Raw genomic sequence first — 21,043 nt, forward strand, 5'->3', positions numbered from 1 at the left:
CGGCGCTTCCTGGTTACGGGCCGGTCTCCTTAGACGTCATGGACACATTGTACACTCAGTGTACCATGTAACCGTGATGTCACGTGAGGGGCATTCCAGCCAGCGTGGAAGAGCCGATGCGGAAGATCCTGCAGGTGAGCTGCAGAGGGGGCCTGAAATGTATTGTATTGTGCTGTCTGTGTTTGCAGCGGAGAGGGGGGCCGTTAAATTACAGTCCCCCCTCCCTCCACAGCAAACTGCACAATACAATACATTACAAACTGTGGGTCGCGACCTCCTGGGGGTCGTGTGAAGACCTCTGGGGGGGTTACGAGTCACTAACCGAGGTCCCGATTCCATTCAATGCTGGAGCGAGCATTCAATGTGCCCTGAGCGTCTCGACGCAGACAGGCGCAATGTAGTGACATCATGGCGCCAGTCTGCGCCGAGTCACTCATATCACAGACCAAAGGAGGAGAAGGATCCTCCACCCGGCGTGGGATCGGGAATAGGTAAGTAATTTTATTAATTTTCTATTATGCACATATGGCTGCATTATACTGTATGGGGAGCTGATATGGGGGCATTATACTCTATGGGGAGCTGATATGGGGTACATTATACTATTTGGGGAGCTATGGGGGGCATTATACTGTATGGGGAGCTGATATGGGGGCATTATACCGTGGGGGCTGATATGGGGAGCATTATACTGTGTGTGGACAGCTATGGGGGGCATTTTATTGTATGGTGCAGCTATAGGGGGCTTTATACTGTATGGGGCTGGTATGGGGCACATTATACTGTATGGGGCAGCTATAGGGGGCTTTATACTGTATGGGGCCGGTATGGGGCACATTATACTGTATGGGGCATTATACTGTGTGGAGGCAGCAATGGGAGAATTATATTGTGCGGGGGCAGCTATGGGGCTGTGGGCAAGGCGACCGGGCATAGGCGTGCGCAGGGTTCTGGTGGTGTTGGTGAAGGGGTAGGGGGGCCCAAGCTGAATTCCTGCACCAGGACCCATGAGCCTTTAGCTACGTCCCTGCTCACGAGATTGCAGCACAACACAGCGCATGCAATATTTAGCCATGAAGCCCCCAAGCCTGAGAAGAAATAGACAGTTTCATGTCTAAGCAGTTATGCAGCAGCTTAGATGAGTATTGTAAATAATAATATACACCACAAAAGATTATTATAAAACACCTTAAAGGTCCTTATCATCTATCTATCTATCTATCTATCTATCTATCTATCTATCTATCTATCTATCTATCTATCTATCTATCTATCTATCTATCTATCTATCTCTCATATCTATCTATCTATCTATCTATCTATCTCATATCTATCTATCTATCTATCTATCTCATATCTATCTATCTATCTATCTCATATCTATCTATCTATCTATCTATCTGTCTGTCTGTCTGTCTGTCTGTCTGTCTATCTAATCTAATCTACATTCTATTTACACAACCCGTTACAATGTATCTATCTCCGGAAGTAACAAGTGCTCGGAGCAGGAGGTCAGCTGACTGGTGTCACGTGACTCAATCATGGCTGCGCCCGGTGCGCCGCTGTACCCCGAGCTCTGGTGTGTGTGGTTTGCGCTGACGCTGCTGTGCCCGGCCCCGGCGCTCGGAAACTGCGGCTGTAACTCTGCGCAGAGAGAGGGCAGTGCACATAGTCACCACCAGGGGGCGGCCTTCAAATACTCCCGGAACGCCAATGAGCCGACAACCGAGGAGACTGGGACCAAACATCGGAACAATGTAAAGAGTGGAGCGGGGTCCGTAAAGAGGGAGGGAAATGTGTGTTAGCTGGGTACAGCGGAGGGGGCAGGAGAGATTCCTGGGTACAGTGGAGGGGACAGAATGACTGGGTAAAGTGGAGGGGGCAGGAGAGTGACCTGGGTACAGCGGAGGGGGCAGGAGAGCGGCCTGGGTACAGTGGAGGGGGCAGGAGAGTGGCCTGGGTACAGTGGAGGGGGCAGCAGAGGGATCTGGGTACAATGGAGGGGGCAGCAGAGGGATCTGGGTACAATGGAGGGGGCAGGCGAGATAACTGGGTACAGTGGAGGGGGCAGTAGATATATTTGGGGTCAGGATATATTTGGGTGTAGTGAAGGGGGCAGGAGAGTGACCTGGGTACAGTGAAGGGGGCAGGAGAGATATCTGGGTACAGTGAAGGGGGCAGGAGTGACCTGGGTACAGTGAAGGGGGCAGAAGAGATATCTGGGTGCAGTGAAGGGGGCAGGAGAGTGACCTGGGGGCAGGAGAGTGACCTGGGTACAGTGATGGGGGCAGGAGAGTGACCTGGGTACAGTGATGGGGGCAGGAGAGATATCTGGGTGCAGTGGAGTGACCTGGGTACAGTGAAGGGGGCAGGAGAGTGACCTGGGTACAGTGAAGGGGGCAGAAGAGATATCTGGGTGCAGTGAAGGGGGCAGGAGAGTGACCTGGGGGCAGGAGAGTGACCTGGGTACAGTGATGGGGGCAGGAGAGTGACCTGGGTACAGTGATGGGGGCAGGAGAGTGACCTGGGTACAGTGAAGGGGGCAGGAGAGTGACCTGGGTACAGTGAAGGGGGCAGGAGAGATATCTGGGTGCAGTGGAGTGACCTCGGCACAATGGAGGGGGCACTTTATAAGGGCAGGTATTGTGTAATGTAATTCTCTCAGGTGACAGTAGACTCTGTGTAGTGAATCCAGGTACATGTGATGACTCTTTCCTCTACACAGATGGTCCTGCTCCCCTCCGGGGTATTTACTATGGGAACGGATGAGCCAGGAATCCCCCCCGATGGAGAGAGTCCGGCGCGGAGAGTCCACATTGACTCATTTTATATGGACAAATATGAAGTCAGCAACTCCGAGTTTGAAAAGTTTGTGGCAACGACGGGTTATGTGACCGAGGTGAGAACTGAGAATAGCGGAGCTGTGTCTGCTGAGCGCCAGCTACAATGTGTACATGTGATATAATGATATTCCCAACGTGTCCCCCCATCCGTTTCATTGTTATTACGGTCTTAAAGGGACACTAACCTTGCAGTACATCTTTTCTCCATTTACTGCCCAGTCGAATAGTCTATTGATCCCTGTTATCAGCCATTTCAGGCTGTGGACTGTTGGCAAGTGAATGTTTCTCTCCCCCCCCCCCCCCCCTAATGCTGATTGACAAGTCATCCCTTTCTATATTTCTAGGCAGAGACATTTGGTGACTCTTTTGTGTTTGAAGGTTTGATAAGCGAAGAAGTGAAAAGTGAAATTGACAAGGCGGTAAGTCCAACGTGTAACTGGATAATCGCAATGCACACTGCAAACTAATATGCAGAATTAAAAGATATGTAGACATTTGTAACCAATTTTTTTTATTGTTCCAATGCATCTAAAATATGCAAAATCTCCTCCCATTTTGGGTCAACAGCTCCTATACAGACCTATGTGTCTCCATGGTAACAGACTACAAACTTCCCTGTGTGTAGTCAGACTCCTGTATGGAAGGATAGACAGATCGGCCATTCAGTCTGAGAAAGCTGGATGACAGCCCCGTGTGACATCTAATGGCAGCCATGCTTGTTGTCACCCTTCATAGATATAACAAACCGCTGACATATTTATCGGGGGGGGGGGGGGAATCTTTAAATGAACCCTTAATGCTGAATTAATGCCCTTTTACATGGTATAAAATGAATGAATGTGCAGGAAAGGGCTTTCTGGAATAGATTGCTGGGATCTGTAGTACCCGACTTTAGAATGAATTTCTTCCTCTGTTCTGATTGCGGCCGGCCGCGTCCGAGCTTCGCTGCAGTGCACACAGGGGACACTGACATCTCTCAACTAATTATCATTTGTGCTAATTAGATGAAAAGCAATTATAATCCTGTAATCCTGCTGGGACGTGGAAAACAGCGCTCTGCTCACCAAGGGGAATGTATAGAGGCGGCAGCACTGAATGGGTTAACATCGTGTGTCTAATATGGCTGCAATTCTTTACAGACGGGAGCAGATTTCTCCGTGTCACATGTCATGACTGTACAATAAGACAGTGACTTATTCTGCACCCCCCTCCCCCCCTTTACATGGAATGGACAGTGGTGGCTGCGGGCGCCGCTGCTCAGCTCCTCATCTAGACGGGAATATAGAATGATTGTGACATGCGTCCCTTTCACGCCTGGGATGAGCGGAGCCTGACAGATGTGCGGCGACACGGCTTTGTGCTGATGTTGGTGTCATCCTTTGCCCAGGTCGCAGCTGCTCCCTGGTGGCTCCCGGTAAAAGGAGCAGACTGGAAGCATCCGGAAGGACCGGACTCCGATATCCTGGAAAGGTATCTGAATACATAAAGTGCACTCACATATTATGTCTGCAAATAGTAGAGTCTGCTTGTATGCTCCAGTCACATCCAAAGCTGCATTCAGAATTCTTCTGGGTGCCGGTTTGCCCTCGGGTTGATGCCCTGGTTGGTCAAGCTGCTGTGAAAAGTGGGGCCTTGTGGATACATAAAACTACATCTACCACAATGCACTGCAGGTCATTACAGAATCATGGCTGCCTGGCAACACTGGAAATCTGCAAAATTCTAAAGGCAGCTTTTGATGTGACTGGAGCATAAGACAAGATGAGGACACAAACACTAGCGAGGCACTGACATTACAGGCAGCTGAACAAGGATACTGCATATGGGTTCCCTCTGTCCGACAACCCTGTTTTTAATCATCCTATAAAATGGTCAGCTGGGGGAGGGGTTCCCTGCTCTGCCCCCCCCCCCATTCCTTAGTGATCGCCCGTGATTTCATTAGATGCCATGCTTTTCTTCCCTTTTGCTATATGCTGCAGGGAAGACGAACGTGGTCCCCCACAATGTCTGCTGTTTATGGCAGCCCCTTAAAATCTGTTCCAGGAGGTCACCATTTCTCCCTGAGCATAAGCACAATTTATTTTTTATATTGTTCCCACGTTAAATTTTTACCTTAAATTCCTTTTTTGTCCCTGTTCCGTACTCTTATGTCTGGCGGGATTTCTAGCACTGCTCGTGCTCTGATCTTGCCGATTCATGAATAGAATGCTAGAACTACAGTGAAGACTGACATTCAGTAGGAAGGAGTGGGGGAGGGTTTGGGAAATGTATCTAATATTTATTGCCCTGACATCACATACATTTTCTGCAGTTGCAAAGCACAATTCCAGATGACTGCGGCCGCTATTAAACGCAGGTTTTTTTTTACATTGTAGACGGTTATGTAATCCATACGCTGTAATCAGAGGTAAAAATAGCCCGACTTCTCGGTAAATGTACTTGTCTCTGCTTAAATAATTATACCCAAGGCTTCATCCGTGCTGATTTGTAGGAAATATATGCAGTGCTATAGGTTTATATACGCAGCGCTCTGGATAATCCGCTCTCACCTCCATTTTATCTCTGGGTGACGTCTCCTCTTCTGCTGTCCTCAGAATGAAACATCCTGTTCTACACATGTCCTGGAATGACGCCTCGGCCTTCTGCAGCTGGACCGGGAAGCGCCTCCCAACCGAAGCGGAATGGGAATACGCATGTCGGGGGGGTTTAGAGAACAGGTAAATCATTATAGTAGTTATATTCTTGTATATAGGGGGCAGTATTATAGTAGTTATATTCATGTATATAGGGAGCAGTATTATACTAGTTATATTCTTGTATATAGGAGCAGTATTATAGTAGTTATATTCTTGTATATAGGAGCAGTATTATAGTAGTTATATTCTTGTATATAGGGAGCAGTATTATAGTAGTTATATTCTTGTATATAGGGAGCAGTATTATAGTAGTTATATTCTTGTATATAGGGGGCAGTATTATAGTAGTTATATTCTTGTATATAGGAGGCAGTATTATAGTAGTTATATTCTTGTATATAGGGGGCAGTATTATAGTAGTTATATTCTTGTATATAGGGGCAGTATTATAGTAGTTATATTCTTGTATATAGGGAGCAGTATTATAGTAGTTATATTCTTGTATATAGGATCAGTATTATAGTAGTTATATTCTTGTATATAGGAGCAGTATTATAGTAGTTATATTCTTGTATATAGGGAGCAGTATTATAGTAGTTATATTCTTGTATATAGGGAGCAGTATTATAGTAGTTATATTCTTGTATATAGGGAGCAGTATTATAGTAGTTATATTCTTGTATATAGGGGGCAGTATTATAGTAGTTATATTCTTGTATATAGGGGCAGTATTATAGTAGTTATATTCTTGTATATAGGGAGCAGTATTATAGTAGTTATATTCTTGTATATAGGATCAGTATTATAGTAGTTATATTCTTGTATATAGGAGCAGTATTATAGTAGTTATATTCTTGTATATAGGGAGCAGTATTATAGTAGTTATATTCTTGTATATAGGGAGCAGTATTATAGTAGTTATATTCCTGTATATAGGGTCAGTATTATAGTAGTTATATTCTTGTATATAGGGGGCAGTATTATAGTAGTTATATTCTTGTATATAGGGGGCAGTATTATTGTAGTTATATTCTTGTATTTAGGAGCAGTATTATAGTAGTTATATTCTTGTATATAGGGGCAGTATTATAGTAGTTATATTCTTGTATATAGGGGCAGTATTATAGTAGTTATGTTCTTGTATATAGGAGCAGTATTATAGTAGTTATATTCTTGTATATAGGAGCAGTATTATAGTAGTTATATTCTTGTATATAGGGAGCAGTATTATAGTAGTTATATTCTTGTATATAGGGAGCAGTATTATAGTAGTTATATTCCTGTATATAGGGTCAGTATTATAGTAGTTATATTCTTGTATATAGGGGCAGTATTATTGTAGTTATATTCTTGTATATAGGGGGCAGTATTATAGTAGTTATGTTCTTGTATATAGGGTCAGTATTATAGTAGTTATATTCTTGTATATAGGGGGCAGTATTATAGTAGTTATATTCTTGTATATAGGAGTAGTATTATAGTAGTTATATTCTTGTATATAGGAGCAGTATTATAGTAATTATATTCTTGTATATAGGGGCAGTATTATAGTAGTTATATTCTTGTATATAGGGGGCAGTATTATAGTAGTTATATTCTTGTATATAGGGGGCAGTATTATTGTAGTTATATTCTTGTATTTAGGAGCAGTATTATAGTAGTTATATTCTTGTATATAGGGGCAGTATTATAGTAGTTATATTCTTGTATATAGGGGCAGTATTATAGTAGTTATGTTCTTGTATATAGGAGCAGTATTATAGTAGTTATATTCTTGTATATAGGAGCAGTATTATAGTAGTTATATTCTTGTATATAGGGAGCAGTATTATAGTAGTTATATTCTTGTATATAGGGAGCAGTATTATAGTAGTTATATTCCTGTATATAGGGTCAGTATTATAGTAGTTATATTCTTGTATATAGGGGCAGTATTATTGTAGTTATATTCTTGTATATAGGAGGCAGTATTATAGTAGTTATATTCTTGTATATAGGGGCAGTATTATAGTAGTTATATTCTTGTATATAGGGGGCAGTATTATAGTAGTTATGTTCTTGTATATAGGAGCAGTATTATAGTAGTTATATTCTTGTATATAGGAGCAGTATTATAGTAGTTATATTCTTGTATATAGGAGCAGTATTATAGTAGTTATATTCTTGTATATAGGAGCAGTATTATAGTAGTTATATTCTTGTATATAGGAGCAGTATTATAGTAGTTATATTCTTGTATATAGGGGCAGTATTATAGTAGTTATATTCTTGTATATAGGAGAAGTATTATAGTAGTTGTATTCTTGTATATAGGAGCAGTATTATAGTAGTTATATTCTTGTATATAGGGGGCAGTATTATAGTAGTTATATACTTGTATATAGGAGCAGTATTATAGTAGTTATATTCTTGTATATAGGAGCAGTATTATAGTAGTTATATTCTTGTATATAGGGGCAGCATTATAGTAGTTATATTCTTGTATATAGGGAGCAGTATTATAGTAGTTATATTCTTGTATATAGGGGTCAGTATTATAGTAGTTATATACTTGTATATAGGAGCAGTATTATAGTAGTTATATTCTTGTATATAGGAGCAGTATTATAGTAGTTATATTCTTGTATATAGGGGCAGCATTATAGTAGTTATATTCTTGTATATAGGGAGCAGTATTATAGTAGTTATATTCTTGTATATAGGGGCAGTGTTATAGTAGTTATATTCCTGTATATAGGGAGCAGTATTATAGTAGTTATATTCTTGTATATAGGAGGCAGTATTATAGTAGTTATATTCTTGTATATAGGGAGCAGTATTATAGTAGTTATATTCTTGTATATAGGGAGCAGTATTATAGTAGTTATATTCTTGTATATAGGGGCAGTGTTATAGTAGTTATATTCTTGTATATACGGGCAGTATTATAGTAGTTATATTCTTGTATATAGGAGGCAGTATTATAGTAGTTATATTCTTGTATATAGGGGGCAGTATTATAGTAGTTATATTCTTGTATATAGGGAGCAGTATTATAGTAGTTATATTCTTGTATATAGGGAGCAGTATTATAGTAGTTATATTCTTGTATATAGGGAGCAGTATTATAGTAGTTATATTCTTGTATATAGGGGCAGTGTTATAGTAGTTATATTCTTGTATATACGGGCAGTATTATAGTAGTTATATTCTTGTATATAGGAGGCAGTATTATAGTAGTTATATTCTTGTATATAGGGGGCAGTATTATAGTAGTTATATTCCTGTATATAGAGGCAGTATTATAGTAGTTATATTCTTGTATATAGGGGCAGTGTTATAGTAGTTATATTCTTGTATATAGGGAGCAGTATTATAGCAGTTATATTCTTGTATATAGGGGCACTGTTATAGTAGTTATATTCTTGTATATAGGAGCAGTGTTATAGTAGTTATATTCTTGTATATAGGGGCAGTATTATAGTAGTTATATTCTTGTATATAGGGGACAGTATTATAGTAGTTATATTCTTGTATATAGGGGGCAGTATTATAGTAGTTATATTCTTGTATATAGGGGCAGTATTATAGTAGTTATATTCTTGTATATAGGGGGCAGTATTATAGTAGTTATATTCCTGTATATAGAGGCAGTATTAAAGTAGTTATATTCTTGTATATAGGGGCAGTGTTATAGTAGTTATATTCTTGTATATAGGGGCAGTATTATAGTAGTTATATTCTTGTATATAGGAGGCAGTATTATAGTAATTATATTTTTGTATATAGGAGCAGTATTATAGTAGTTATATTCTTGTATATAGGGGGCAGTATTATAGTAGTTATATTCTTGTATATAGGGGCAGTGTTATAGTAGTTATATTCTTGTATATAGGGGGCAGTATTATAGTAGTTATATTCTTGTATATAGGGGCAGTGTTATAGTAGTTATATTCTTGTATATAGGAGCAGTGTTATAGTAGTTATATTCTTGTATATAGGGGCAGTATTATAGTAGTTATATTCTTGTATATAGGAGCAGTATTATAGTAGTTATATTGTATATAGGGAACAGTATTATAGTAGTTATATTCTTGTATATAGGGAACAGTATTATAGTAGTTATATTCTTGTATATAGGAGCAGTATTATAGTAGTTATATTCTTGTATATAGGGGGCAGTATTATAGTAGTTATATTCTTGTATATAGGGGCAGCATTATAGTAGTTATATTCTTGTATATAGGAGCAGTATTATAGTAGTTATATTGTTGTATATAGGAGCAGTATTATAGTAGTTATATTTTTGTATATAGGGGCAGTATTATAGTAGTTATATTCTTGTATATAGGGGGCAGTATTATAGTAGTTATATTCTTGTATATAGGGGCAGTATTATAGTAGTTATATTCTTGTATATAGGGGGCAGTATTATAGTAGTTATATTCTTGTATATAGGAGCAGTATTATAGTAGTTATATTCTTGTATATAGGGGCAGTATTATAGTAGTTATATTCTTGTATATAGGGGCAGTATTATAGTAGTTATATTCTTGTATATAGGGGGCAGTATTATAGTAGTTATATTCTTGTATATAGGAGCAGTATTATAGTAGTTATATTCTTGTATATAGGGGCAGTATTATAGTAGTTATATTCTTGTATATAGGGGCAGTATTATAGTAGTTATATTCTTGTATATAGGGAGCAGTATTATAGTAGTTATATTATTGTATATAGTGGCAGTATTCTAGTAGTTATATTCTTGTATATAGGGGCAGTTTTCTAGTAGTTTGTGCCGTAGTGTAAAGTGGCTTATTGTGTCAGTGTTAGGGTATGTTCACAGTCACACAGAGTGTTTTTAGCCGTAATCGTACTGAAAGACGGCTGAAAAATCGGAAGCAGCCTCCAAACATCTGCCCATTGATTTCAATGGGAAAAACAGCGTTCTGTTCCGACGGGGCGTTTTTTATTTTTTAAAAACGGCCACGAAAAAGAAGTGCATGTCACTTCTTCAGCCGTTTTTGGAGCAGTTTTTCATTGACTCAATAGAAAAACAGCTCCCAAACCGCTGCAAAAAATGCGACTTTGATTAAAAAACTTCTGAAAATCAGGAGCTGTTTTCTCTTGAAAACAGCTGCGTATTTTGAGACGTTTTTTATTTTGTGTGTCAACATACCCTTAGGGTATGTTCACACGCTTATGAAAAACGGCCGAAAATAAGCAGTGTGCACATACCCTTATAGCTGATTGGACAGCGCAGTTCATGAGTCATTGGATTCGGCAGTGAGAGTCCCGGTCCCATATCACAATGTCCCTGGTGCTGGAGTCAGTGTCCCAGTATCAGGTTAAATAATGGATATTTTCCGTTCTTAACAACACGTTCTGCAGCTTTACAGATCTGTGAACGCCATCAGTCTAAAAATAGGATCACATTTCCCACCTAATTCAGGAGGAGGTCACCCCAGCATCGATATCCGTCTAACTAGAATTGTTACTAATCTTATTTATGTTTCGGGTTCTTCTTTTGTATTAGTAATATCCTGAAAATTGGAATACTGCAGATCACACATTTAGTGGGCGTGGCCTGTTAGCGGTCGACAACTTCTCACGAGGGGGAGAGTATTTGGGATCTCTAGTATTTTGATTTTCTGTGTGCTCCTCACTTTGCACCCCGGCTCAGTAACAATAGTGTCCTGTGTAATTAGTTTCCCTGATTTCTAGGACTGTTATATTTGGGTAGTTTGGGGCCATTTTTTGCATTACTTTGTATGTAGTTTCTCCTTTGGTTAATAATCTTTATCGGTCACACTTTCTCTTTAAGACTGTTCCCATGGGGAAACAAGCTGGAGCCAAAGGGAGAACATTACGCTAATGTCTGGCAAGGGGACTTCCCCAACATAAACACAGGAGCAGATGGCTACCTACAGACGGCACCAGTGAGTCCTTGTTTTTGAAAAGACTGAAGTGTAGCTCAACTGCTTGATATTATTTGGCAATAAAAGGGTGAATTAACATGCGTGTATTCTATGGGATTGAAATACACCTGTCTAAACAAGCCAGTGTATCACTTGTACGGAGCGTGTGTTATACTCCAGAGCTGCACTCACTATTCTGCTGGTGCAGTCACTGTGTACATACATTACATTACTTATCCTGTACTGATCCTGAGTTATATCCTGTATTATACTGCAGAGCTGCACTCACTATTCTGCTGGTGCAGTCACTGTGTACATACATTACATTACTTATCCTGTACTGATCCTGAGTTATATCCTGTATTATACTGCAGAGCTGCACTCACTATTCTGCTGGTGGAGTCACTGTGTACATACATTACATTACTTATCCTGTACTGATCCGGAGTTATATCCTGCATTATACTCCAGAGCTGCACTCACTATTCTGCTGGTGGAGTCACTGTCTACATACATTACTTATCCTGTACTGATCCTGAGTTACATCCTGTATTATACTCCTGAGCTGCACTCACTATTCTCCTGGTGGTGTCACTGTGTACATATATGACATTACTTATCCTGTACTGATCCTGAGTTACATCCTATATTATACTCCAGAGCTGCACTCACTATTCTGCTGGTGGAGTCACTGTGTACATACATTACTTATCCTGTACTGATCCTGAGTTATATCCTGTATTATACTCCAGAGCTGCACTCACTATTCTGCTGGTGGAGTCACTGTGTACATACATTACATTACTTATCCTGTACTGATCCTGAGTTATATCCTGCATTATACTCCAGAGCTGCACTCACTATTCTGCTGGTGGAGTCACTGTGTACATACATTACATTACTTATCCTGTACTGATCCTGAGTTATATCCTGTATTATACTCCAGAGCTGCACTCACTATTCTGCTGGTGGAGTCACTGTGTACATACATTACATTACTGATCCTGAGTTACATCCTGTATTATACTCCAGAGCTGCACTCACTATTCTGCTGGTGGAGTCACTGTGTACATACATTACTTATCCTGTACTGACCCAGAGTTATATCCTGTATTATACTCCAGAGCTGCACTCACTATTCTGCTGGTGGAGTCACTGTGTACATACATTACATTACTTATCCTGTACTGATCCTGAGTTATATCCTGCATTATACTCCAGAGCTGCACTCACTATTCTGCTGGTGGAGTCACTGTGTACATACATTACTTATCCTGTACTGATCCTGAGTTATATCCTGTATTATACTCCAGAGCTGCACTCACTATTCTGCTGGTGGAGTCACTGTGTACATACATTACATTACTGATCCTGAGTTACATCCTGTATTATACTCCAGAGCTGCACTCACTATTCTGCTGGTGTAGTCACTATGTACATTACATTACTTATCCTGTACTGACCCAGAGTTATATCCTGTATTATACTCCAGAGCTGCACTCACTATTCTGCTGGTGGAGTCACTGTGTACATACATTACTTATCCTGTACTGATCCTGAGTTACATCCTGTATTATACTCCAGAGCTGCACTCACTATTCTGCTAGTGGAGTCACTGTGTACATACATTACATTACTTCTCCTGCACTGATCCTGAGTTATATCCTGTATTATACTCCAGAGCTGCACTCACTATTCTGCTGGTGAAGTCACTGTGTACATACATTACATTACCTTTTCTGTATTCCACTCCACAGTAGGGCTCACTTTTCTTCTGGAAACAGTCAGCAAGCTTGTTGGGAGACACAACTTAGCTGTTATAATGCGGGGGGGGGGGGGAGGCGGGGACAACGTTTTTCTCTACAATAGATGACTGTACAGCGCCTGATGCAAAGACCACACTTCTCAGAATGCAAATTACCATAGCAAGCTCTGTGCAGACATTGATCCAGCAGGGAATGCTGGGAGTTATCACCTTTAACCGGTTAAGGACTGGGCTGTTTTACAGCTAAATGACCAGAGCAAATTTCACAATTTTGCTATGCGCTTCTTTACATGACTATAACTCAGCAGGTGAATAAAGTTCATCTTTGAATTTTACACTCTTTTTAAAGGACAGATAGGGCTTTGTTTTAGTGGCATTTGTCAGTATATATCATTTTTTTTTTTTTCACTAAAGTGGGCAAAATTGGAAAAAAATGCAAGAATTTAACAATTGCGTCGGTTTATGCTAGTATTTTTCACACACGGTATAGACCACGGCCAAAATTAATCTCCTTTCACATTCTTCCACTTCTCCCGTGCATGGGGATACCAAATATGTGTGCCTTATTCGCTGTGCGGGCATGTGCCAGGGCTTGGCATAAAAGGAGGCTTTTTGGCATTTTCGGTCCAGGAATTTTGCATTTGATTTTAGAGCCGCATACTGTTTTCTGGGGGGCCTAATGCTGCTGAAACATTAGAAACACCCCATAAATGACTTCATTCACACAAGTAGACCCCACAAGGTTTCCTTCAAGGGGTTTATCATATTTTTAGCAAGTCCAGTTTTCTTCTGAAAGTTTCTTGAATAAGATGGAACAAAATAAAATCAGCACTTTTTTAGCAAATGCGTCAGTTTAGGCTAGTATTTTTCACACACGGTATAGACCACGGACAAAATTCATCTCCTTTCACGTTCTTCCACTTCTCCCGTGCATGGGGATACCAAATATGTGTGCCTTATTCACTGTGCGGGCATGTGCCAGGGCTTGGCATAAAAGGAGGCTTTTTGGTCCAGGAATTTTGCATTTGATTTTATAGCAGCATACTGTTTTCTGGGGGGTGTAATGCTGCTGAAACATTAGAATCACCCCATAAATGACTTAATTCACACAAGTAGACCCCACAAGGTTTCCTTCAAGGGGTTTATCATATTTTTAGACAGTCCAGTTTTCTTCTGAAAGTTTCTTGAATAAGATGGAACAAAATAAAATTACCTTTTTTTTTTAACAATTGCGCCAGTTTATGCTAGCTTTTTCACACACAAAATGGACCACGGACAAAATTCATCGCATTTCACATTCTTCCACTTCTCCCGTGCATGGGGATACCAAATATGTGTGCTTTATTCACGGGCATGTGCCAGGGCTTGGCATAAAAGGAGGCTTTTTGGCCTTTTCGGTCCAGGAATTCTGCACTTGATTTTAGAGCCGCATACTGTTTTCTGGGGGGCCTAATGCTGCTGAAACATTAGAAACACCCCATAAATGACTTCATTCACACAAGTAGACCCCACAAGGTTTCCTTCAAGGGGTTTATCATATTTTTAGACAGTCCCGTTTTCTTCTGAAAGTTTCTTGAATAAGATGGATCAAAATAAAATTAGCAATTTTTTAGCAAATGCGTCAGTTTATACCAGCATTTTTCACACACGGTATAGACCACGGCCAAAATTAATCTCCGTTCACATTCTGCCACTTCTCCCGTGCATGGGGATACCAAATATGTGGCCTTATTTATCACATAGAGATGTAGGAGGGCGGACGATAGAAGAAGATTATTTCACAAATCGCTTTTTTTCAAAGCTGGTTTTACAAAACTCAACAGAGTTTCTATAACACTTCCAAAATATCTGCTCTTGAAGCAGAAATCCCAAAATATTCATCTAGGGGTACAATGGGAATTTATTTTTTGGGGTTTTCTAAAATAAGAAATTTCAGGTTAATGCAAATGGAGCTCTCCAGCAGATGAACTTTAGAAAACATCAAACATGACATCCACCCCCCACCCATTCCCTCCCTCACCCCCCACCCATTCCCTCCCTCACCCCCCACCCATTCCCTCCCTCACCCCCCACCCATTCCCTCCCTCACCCTTGGAGTAAAATCAGGGGAAAAATAAAAACGTAATGTAGGGCAAATATATTTTCAACAAATTAACTAAAATCTAATAATTCAGAACAGTGTGGTATTTTTTAAAACATGGCTCAATGCACAGGCCTGGTTGCGAGGGACATGAGGGACAGAAATATCGGGAATCTTTGCGGTGCCCGTCTTTTCTGCAGACGCGGCACTTTTTCTGGGGGTTGCTTCTGGTTGCTGTTGGGGGAATCCGACTGACGAAGTGTCTTTCAGTCAGTCGCGTGACATCCTCAGACTGGGGGCATTCTCGGGTGTCCTGAACATCAAAAATGAGGCCTTCAATAATTTTCTCCTGGAAATCCAGGTATGTGTCTCTGCCTCTGTTTTTTTTGTAGAGCACAAATGAGTTGTGGATTTGCCACCTGTAACAAATAAATGGCCACCTTTTTGTACCAGGTTTTAGTTTTGCGTTTTACTAAATAGGGCTGTAAAACCTGGTCGCTTAAATCCACCCCCCCCCATGTACTTGTTATATTCGGACACGCTCACTGGTTTGTGCTTGTCCGATGTTGCCCCTCTTTCCCTCACTGCCACTGTTCCTGCGGTATGAATCGTGCTTAGCACATACACATCTTTGCGATCCCTGAACTTGACCGCCAGCAATTCCTCAGATGCATAAGCACAGGAGTCCCCCTTTACCATGCGCTTCCCCACTAATTGCTGTGGAAAACCAATTCTGTTTTTGCGCATGGTACCACATGCCCCAGTCCTTGCAGCATGCAAATGCCTAAACAGGGGCACACTGGAATAAAAATTATCACAGTACAGGTGGTAGCCCTTGTGAAGCAGAGGCTGCATTATCTCCCACACGATCTTACTGCTGGTGGAAAGATCAGGGGGGCATCCAGGAACATTTATTGTGCGGTCCCGCCCTTCATAAATTCTGAAGGCGGTGGTATATCCTGACCCGCTTTCACACAATTTGTAGAGCTTAACGCCATATCTTGCCCTTTTTGAAGGTAGATATTGGCGAAAGCTAAGTCTGCCATGGAAGTTGAGGAGGGATTCGTCCACACTTACATTCTGCTCAGGGGTGTAGAGTTGCAGAAATAAATTATTCAGGGAATTTATTAGCGGTCTTATTTTGAACAACCGATCCCGGTTTGCATCGGTACTTGGGGGGGCCTGTGCGTTGTCATTGAAGTGGAGGAACCTCATTATTGTCTCATAACGAGACCTGGGCATTACTGCAGAATATACTGGGGTGGCTTGGGCGGGTCTTGTTGACCAGTAAGACCTAATGGAGGGCTTTTTGACAATACCCATATTTAGGGTGAGCCCCAAAAAATTTTTTAATTCCTGCAAATTGGTGGGCGTCCAATCTCTGGCATGGGTGGATGAAGGTTTCTGCCTTATATATTGCGTGGCATATAAATTTGTTTCGTGGACAATCTGATTTAGGATGTCGTCCGTTATAAATAAATGGAAGTAATCCATTTGGACAAAATTTGTATTGTCCACGGTTATGCCAGGAGTGGCCGTAAATCCGTGGATTCTAGGCCCAAAAGATGGGGCAGGTGCCCATACAAGAGCCTGGACTGAAGGGACCAGGCTGTCCCGTGCTACAGCGCTACTTGGCCCTGCACTTTCATGTTCTGCAGTTTCGACTGCATCAGGGACAACGTCCCCTGAAGATGAACCTGAAGTGACGCTGTCATCGTCACTACCTAAAACAGGTTCCATCTCGGACGCCATCTCTGATGCGGTCTCCGACTCAGACCACAGCATGGCGTATGCCTCCTCGGCGCTAAACAACTTCCTCGCCATAACGTAACTAACACTAACACTAACTAAACAAATTTTTATTTTTTTTTTTTTTTTTATAAAACACACAAACTAACTGCTATATATATCTACACTACCGCTAACAAAAAAATAAACCGCTATTGCTATATATATTATATATATGTGGATATATATATAATTATATACTCCCTACCTGCCTATTCTAATAGAATAAAAGAAAGAAAGGTAGATAGATAGAAAAAAAGATAGATGGATAGTTAGATTGTATAGATAGATAGATGGATAGATAGATTGTATAGATAGATAGATAGATAGATAGATAGATAGATAGATAGATAGATAGATAGATAGATAGATTGTATAGATTGTATAGATAGATAGAAATCTATCTATACAGAGAATGTTTTAGAGTGTAACTGTATTTTTTTGTAACTGTAACTGTAATCTTCTGGCAGCAATTCTCCCGAGTCTCTTCTTCTCCTCAAACTGAAACAATGTTTGAGGAGAAGAAAAGAGGCAGGAGATTTACTGCCAGAAAAGTCAAAATAAAACAAATGTGGTCGCTGTGATAGGTTTTCACAGCGACCACATGATCAGGGACCATCAGATTGGTCCCTGATACTCTGCCCAGTGCCCAGAGCTGTTGGTAACAGCGAGGGCACAGGGCTGTGTGCACGCGATCGCGTGCACACTGTTTTCTATGCAGAAATGCATGTGATCGCTGTGATTGGTTGTCACAGCGATCACATGTTCAGGGGCCAAAAGATTGACCCCTGACATTCTGCCCAGTGCCCATGGCTGTTAGCAACAGCCAGGGCATAGAGCTGTGTGCACGCGATCGCGCGTGCACAGTCTCTGAAGTGCGGCCGTATATATACTATACGCCGGACTTTAGAGACCCTGGCCGCTGGCCGTATATTTACGGCCAGCGGTCGGGAACCTGTTAAACCTGTAGAAGTATTTTTGCAGAAGTATTTGTAAAGTTAGGCCTCATGCACACGATCGTAGCCGTGTGCACGGCCGTGATTTTCGGGTCGGCCGGCTGCGGACTGTCAGCGGACTGTCAGCCGCAGGCCGCCCGCACATGCACATGGCCGCGGCCATTGTTTTCAATGAGCCCGGACCGCAGAACCGGGCCGTAATAAGACATGCCCGTTCTTTCTGCGGTCTGGGCTGGGCACGGACCGCAAAAACTACGGTCGTGTGCACGGCCCCTAAGAAAAGAATGGGGCCGCAATTCTCCCGTGGATTTTCGGGGGAATTGCGGCCGCAAAAACACGGTCGTGTGCATGAGGCCTTACTGTTAGGCTGGATTCACACGAGCATGATCGGTCCGTAAAGGACGGAACGTATTTCGGCCGCAAGTCCCGGACCGAACACACTGCAGGGAGCCGGGCTCCTAGTATCATAGTTATGTACGACGCTAGGAGTCCCTACCTCTCCGTGGAACTACTGTCCCGTAGTGTAATCATGTTTTCAGTACAGGACAGTAGTTTCACGGAGAGGCAGGGACTCCTAGCATCGTACATAACTATGATGCTAGGAGTCCGGCTCCCTGCAGTGTGTTCGGTCCGGGACTTGCAGCCGAAATACGTTCCGTCCTTTACGGACCGATCATGCTCGTGTGAATCCAGCCTCAAACTGTGAAATTAGGATTTAGAAAGTTGGAAAAAAATAATTCTATTTCTACATAAAATGTATTACTGATTTTATTTTCCTTCGTTGTTGTTGCGTCTTCTCTCTCGCCAGGTCACGGCTTTCCCACCTAACAGTTATGGCCTTTACAATATGGTGGGAAACGCCTGGGAATGGACCTCGGACTGGTGGAGCACCCGCCACGCTGCAGAGGAGGCGCATAACCCGGTGAGCTGTTAAGACTTGGAGTTACAGCCGATATATATATATATAATCCACCCGACCCATGGGCTGCTGTTCAGCTCTGAAGCCTTGATCAGTGACTCCAGCTCAGCTGCATTGTCTATTGGAGTCTGAAAGGCTGGACGTACTTTAAAGTGCTGGTTCTCCCCTCGCTGTCCCTACACTTACATATTGAGGAGCTGCACACATAGCAATTCCCTACAATACTCCTGTCACAGGAATCTCTCCCATAACAGAGCCGGGCAGAGAAACGACGTTCCCCGCAGCAGCGTATATCCCCTCGTGTATCTGGAAGGCGGTGGAGCGATTCTCTGGTCACTGCCCACAGTCAGACTTCAATAGAGAAAGGTCTTGATCACAGCTGTGTCCTAATGGAACAGAGCTGCAGTGTAAAGCATGGGGGAGGGACAGCAAAACCGTGTCTTAACTTATTCTTTTTCTTATTAACTATTCTTTTGACATTACTTTGTACAGAAAGGTCCGAGCTCAGGAAAGGACAAAGTAAAGAAAGGAGGGTCGTACATGTGCCACAAGGTGAGGAGATCCTCTAGAACTGGTCACATTCCTTACACTGCAGGAGGTGCCACCTTTATAGCTAATCCCTTAGGGTGTATATGTAGATCTATAGGTGTATGAAAGGTCTAAGGTCAGCCCCTCCTTTTAAATCTGCTGTCCATAAATCCTGGTTTGCGGTCTCCACCGACGTCCGTATCATGTGACCTCGTGTAGTCGTGACCTGGCAGCGCTGCCTTGCCTCTGTATGCGGTGAGGGGGCAGACTCATCTAGGGGTAACTGCCCATCAGGAGTCCACGCTGTGGTTTCCTATATGGCGCGGCCTAACAGCGGAGTCGTTCCCGTCTGTGCTGGTGCCATGGCGTCCGGTATTCCCTGGCTGATAAATAAGACACGTGTCACTCTACTCCACCTCCGGTCGCCTCCAGCCGGCACCTTGGGTCCAGTCCGAGCAGTGGTGCAGAGAATGTCATTACAGGAGTGATAGTGGACCTAGTCCTGCTCACACAGCGGAGGGTTTGTTACAATGGGTGTAGAACATCTCCTGTGAGCTAAACTCGCAGCAACACAATTGCCTGTCCTGAACTGAACAAGGTGGATAGCTCTTAGCTGCACTGATACACTGTAACAAACCCCCAGCTGTGAAATCTATTAGGTCAGGACAGGTTTTCAGCATCTGAATGCAAACAAGCATGCTCATTCACTGACAGCCAGCAGAGAGTGGTCGCCTATTGCTAGGATATGTCATTGCTTTATGATTGGTGGGGGTCCGACCTCTGGGCCCCCACTGATACTGAGCTAGCGCGGCATTCCCTTCACCGGTTTTCCACGCACAGCGGCGCCCCGACCCCATAGAGAACTGCGGCACAGCCTTATTCAAGTTAGTGGGGCCGTGGTGCAGTCGGGTGGCCCGGAGCGCCCAAAGCGCGGGGAAAACTTAGAAGGGGACACAGCGCTAAATTAGAGCTGCTTCTCCTTTAGCCTCAAAATTGATGGGGGTCCCGGAGAGCGCAATATGACATCACTTTATATAACGGGAAGACTCCTTTAAGGGGGAATTTGACTACAATGTTTCCCATTTACAGGTCAGAAGATACAATGAGGTGGTGACGCTCTTCTGGGTGGTCACCATGGGCAGGGTCACGGCGCCACGTTTAATAATTCCTCTTGTAACCTTCCTCGCAGTCTTATTGCTACAGGTATCGCTGCGCCGCCCGCAGTCAGAACACCCCTGATAGCTCCTCCTCCAACCTCGGATTCCGCTGCGCAGCGAGCGCCAGATAACGCAGGTTACCCAGGGACTCTTTATGGAGATGCCAGCCCAACCTGCCGCCAAGCAGTCAGTACTGGCACCGTGCCACCGGACCAATGACCAACACAATTTACCTTCCATCCATTCACTGTACAGAAATCGGCTCAATAAAATTTATTTTGTGATTCTTTTCGCCTCTTCTGAGTATTTGTGGCCGGCGCGGTGGGGGTCAGATAATACGATTTCTGGGGGTGGAAATGTTCCCGCCTCCTGTGCTATAATAAGCAGCGTCTATGATGAGCCGCAGCTGCCGGGATCTGCCCCCCGCAGGATGAGACGTGACATTGTACTCGGGAACAAAGACGCGAGGAAGAG

General features: G+C 42.5%; 1 protein-coding gene across 1 annotated transcript; it reads left to right on the forward strand.

Annotated features, from left to right (window-relative positions):
• The first annotated feature begins 1,513 nt into the window (after positions 1–1,513).
• SUMF1 (sulfatase modifying factor 1) lies at positions 1,514–20,856 on the forward strand. Its single transcript, XM_075831881.1, has 9 exons — positions 1,514–1,757; positions 2,726–2,899; positions 3,188–3,262; positions 4,231–4,313; positions 5,438–5,560; positions 11,283–11,397; positions 18,774–18,887; positions 19,377–19,436; positions 20,602–20,856. Exons 1-9 carry the CDS (start codon positions 1,542–1,544, stop codon positions 20,698–20,700), a joined length of 1,059 nt encoding a protein of 352 aa, XP_075687996.1. The 5' UTR covers positions 1,514–1,541; the 3' UTR covers positions 20,701–20,856.
• The last annotated feature ends 187 nt before the right edge of the window (positions 20,857–21,043 follow it).

The sequence above is a fragment of the Rhinoderma darwinii genome, chromosome 7, assembly GCF_050947455.1.
Source record: "Rhinoderma darwinii isolate aRhiDar2 chromosome 7, aRhiDar2.hap1, whole genome shotgun sequence".
NCBI classification, from domain to species: Eukaryota; Metazoa; Chordata; class Amphibia; order Anura; family Rhinodermatidae; genus Rhinoderma; species Rhinoderma darwinii.